Raw genomic sequence first — 4,562 nt, forward strand, 5'->3', positions numbered from 1 at the left:
TTTTAAAATAACCTTGTTTATTTTCGACATCTGATTAATATATTGTTCTAAACAGATTTTAAGTCTAAACAAAGCCATAATTAAACTATATATAGTACTATAGTACCTTACGATTAACTTTAAACTCTTACAAATGTATACATATTATATAATAATAGTCTACAAAACATGGTACATTTTGTAATACATAATTAATTATTAACTGTGATGATAAAATAATAGGTGAATTCAAATATTTGCATACGATACACGAACATTATATTGCTTTAATAAAAATTTATTATTATGATACATGATACGTACATGATACGTTTTATCGGAAAGCTTTGCATTTCCAAGGATTTATTGAAACCACCATTATTTAAGTTATTTATAACTAGTATAGTGTTATTAAGATACTATAGTATTTACGTAAAAATAAAATAAGATTATGTTACACATAATAATTAATATCGTATATCACGTTTATTGGTGTTTAATAAATAGAAACAAAATTTAAAGGTCGATAAAAAATTATGTTAAAGAAATTACTCGTACAAAAACAAATCTAATGGTAGACATAATGTATTACCTGTAATATATAAACCTACATACAAAATGGGTTTCGAGTTATTTCAGTTTAATCACAGCTTTAACATTCATGGTACACTATAACGTTTATAATATACAAACTAAAACCTATACAATTTTAGTTATAACTCATAGGCTTATTGATTTTTAAGGCAACTTAAATTAGTAGTATAAAATTGCATAAAATATAATATTTTCTTTTTATAAGGTAAATTAAATTAAACGTTTTTTAAGAAGTGTGCATAAAAATACTGGGTCAAAGTAAAGTTTTTTTTTTATGGCTGTAAACTAACCGAAGAAGCTAACAGAAACTGCTATTGTACCTTCATTTTTAAATTTTATTTAAAAGTAGGTAAGTACAAAAAATGTGATGATTGTTAATAAATATTAATCATCGCTTGGATCATACGTGATAATAACTATAATCAGTATTTTATTTTATTCGGACCTTATACATTTAAATATTTAATGCCGATCCATATTTGAAGATTTTTTTACGTAAATTAACTTTATTTATTGATTCTGTATTACCTTATCAATATTTCGTATATATTAAGTGGAACTTACAAAATTATGTACCTAATTGTTTATCAAACGACAATAGAGATTAATATTTATTGATACCTACACATTTTCTTATATTTTTGAAACAAAAAAAAAATATTTTCATTTATATATATTATTTTCATTAATAGAAATGAACGTTGTGCTTTTATTTACATTTATATTGGCCGTCATTGAGCTGATTTCTGGATTCGTTATCCTACCTTTCGAAAATGATGATTATAATACAAACGATTATATTCCTGAAGATAAATCATTAGACCTTGATGGAAGTACTATAAATGGCAACGATGAACCAACAACCACGTCGATTACACCTACGGAAGTGTCAATACTCACAACACTCACAACTACTCTAGACACAACGATACGGACGACTACTCCTTCCGTCTTAGATGATAATGTTACAACAAGCAATCACAACGTGCCTACAACCACGTCGATAATTCCTACGGAAGTCACAATACTCACAACACTCACAAATACTCCAGACAAAAAGATAAGGACGATTTCTCCTTCCGTCTTAGATGATAATGTTACAACAAGCAATCACAACGTGCCTACAACCACGTCGATAATTCCTACGGAAGTCACAATACTCACAACACTCACAACTACTCCAGACAAAAAGATAAGGACGACTACTCCTTCCGTCTTAGATGATAATGTTACAACAAGCAATCACAACGTGCCTACAACCACGTCGATGACTCCTACGGAAGTCACAATACTCACAACACTCACAACTACTCCAGACGCAAAGATAAGGACGACTACTCCTTCCGTCTTAGATGATAATGTTACAACAAGCAATCACAACGTGCCTACAACCACGTCGATAATTCCTACGGAAGTCACAATACTCACAACACTCACAAATACTCCAGACAAAAAGATAAGGACGACTTCTCCTTCCGTCTTAGATGATAATGTTACAACAAGCAATCACAACGTGCCTACAACCACGTCGATGACTCCTACGGAAGTCACGATACTCACAACACTCACAACTACTCCAGACAAAAAGATAAGGACGACTACTCCTTCCGTCTTAGATGATAATGTTACAACAAGCAATCACAACGTGCCTACAACCACGTCGATAATTCCTACGGAAGTCACAATACTCACAACACTCACAACTACTCCAGACAAAAAGATAAGGACGACTACTCCTTCCGTCTTAGATGATAATGTTACAACAAGCAATCACAACGTGCCTACAACCACGTCGATAATTCCTACGGAAGTCACAATACTCACAACACTCACAACTACTCCAGACAAAAAGATAAGGACGACTTCTCCTTCCGTCTTAGATGATAATGTTACAACAAGCAATCACAACGTGCCTACAACCACGTCGATAATTCCTACGGAAGTCACAATACTCACAACACTCACAACTACTCCAGACAAAAAGATAAGGACGACTACTCCTTCCGTCTTAGATGATAATGTTACAACAAGCAATCACAACGTGCCTACAACCACGTCGATAATTCTACGGAAGTCACAACACTCACAACTACTCCAGACAAAAAGATAAGGACGACTACTCCTTCCGTCTTAGATGATAATGTTACAACAAGCAATCACAACGTGCCTACAACCACGTCGATAATTCCTACGGAAGTCACAATACTCACAACACTCACAAATACTCCAGACAAAAAGATAAGGACGACTTCTCCTTCCGTCTTAGATGATAATGTTACAACAAGCAATCACAACGTGCCTACAACCACGTCGATAATTCCTACGGAAGTCACAATACTCACAACACTCACAAATACTCCAGACAAAAAGATAAGGACGACTTCTCCTTCCGTCTTAGATGATAATGTTACAACAAGCAATCACAACGTGCCTACAACCACGTCGAAGACTCCTACGGAAGTCACAATACTCACAACACTCACAACTACTCCAGACAAAAAGATAAGGACGACTACTCCTTCCGTCTTAGATGATAATGTTACAACAAGCAATCACAACGTGCCTACAACCACGTCGATGACTCCTACGGAAGTCACAACACTCACAACTATTCCAGAAGAAAGGACGAATATTCCTTCTATAGACATAGATGACGACGAGGAGTATCATAATGATTGCGATTGTCCACCTCAATTTCTAAATAATGTTGTAAAATGAACATGCACTATTCAATTATAATAGTTAATATTATTTCTAGTGATAAATAAAATTATGCACAATATGAGAATCGGACATTTTATAAACAATTGAAACAGTAAACATTCATTTGATAGACATAGATTTTAAAACGATAATATTTTCGAAACAAAGAGTTCCATTAAGTAACCAACAAAAATATTGTAACACCCAAAGAATCATAAATTAAGGTTATTAGCCAGTACAACACTTCCCCAAACGTATCCTTCAAATGTTGCACATATCCATAGATTCTATAAATCCACTTCATCTAATAGGACTTAAATCAAATGCATATTAGGTAAACAACGAATATATTATATTATTACCTAAGTATTTTCAATATTGATTTATCCAAATTAAAATATTGTAACAAATACAAAATATATCATCAACAATTTAACGTTCATAATATTTATGATATCTTGTTAAACACATTTTTGATTATTAATTTTTTACTACTAATGAGTTGAATTAACAATATTAGTATTGAAATAAACATATACATTTATGTTTAAAAATAGCAATTAATAATATTAATTTGATTTTAATGTGATATTGAAATATACAGTCATATTTTGTGTTATATTTATGAAAATTTCATAAATAATGTTTTTATTAATAAATTATAATATTATGTCAACCTAAGGGGTCTTAAGAATTAGAAATTCAGTATGTCCGATACGTGCACTGCTACCCTGTATTAAAAAAAAGACACAACCCAACGTGCACCATTAGAATTTCAATAAAATAATTAACCGTTTATACGATTAAATCAGTGAATAACCCACTTACTGTCAGAAATCAAAACAATATACCCGAGTTCTTCTTCGCTGATCAGGATAGAACTATAGAACAAGACGAGATGGCAGACAAATGAATATTAAAACTCATTAATGAAATTATTATATAGATAATTAATATTGTAATATGATTGTATTAATGATTGTATCATTTTATATAAATGAACAATTATAAGCCAATGGCTCAGATGGCCAGATAGCCATATATTATTATTATATTATTACTTATCTTAACGCAATAACAATTAAAATAAATAATTAAAAAAATCTTGAATATAAAACAAAAGGGTTTGGTTTATCGCTAAAGCTACCAACTAACTCCAAAGTACATACACGTGTTGTGTAAGTAAACAATACGTTGTTTTTATATACCGAGAAAACGTTCAAATAAAAGTTGTAATAATAATTATAGTGATATTATTATAACGGAGCGCGTCAAAAGAGGGGGTT

At 31.3% G+C, this 4,562-nt stretch overlaps 1 protein-coding gene across 1 annotated transcript; it reads left to right on the forward strand.

Moving 5' to 3' along the window:
• Window positions 1-816: 816 nt before the first annotated feature.
• LOC126549444 (mucin-2-like) lies at window positions 817-3,721 on the forward strand (the record flags this gene model as incomplete). The annotated part of the gene is given in 3 exon segments (XM_050198585.1): window positions 817-922; window positions 1,266-2,634; window positions 2,637-3,721. Coding segments are annotated over 3 exon segments (2,130 nt in total), but the record flags the coding sequence as incomplete, so codon positions are not given.
• Between the last annotated feature and the right edge of the window lie 841 nt (window positions 3,722-4,562).

The sequence above is a fragment of the Aphis gossypii genome, chromosome 1 (genome assembly GCF_020184175.1).
Source record: "Aphis gossypii isolate Hap1 chromosome 1, ASM2018417v2, whole genome shotgun sequence".
NCBI lineage: Eukaryota > Metazoa > Arthropoda > Insecta > Hemiptera > Aphididae > Aphis > Aphis gossypii.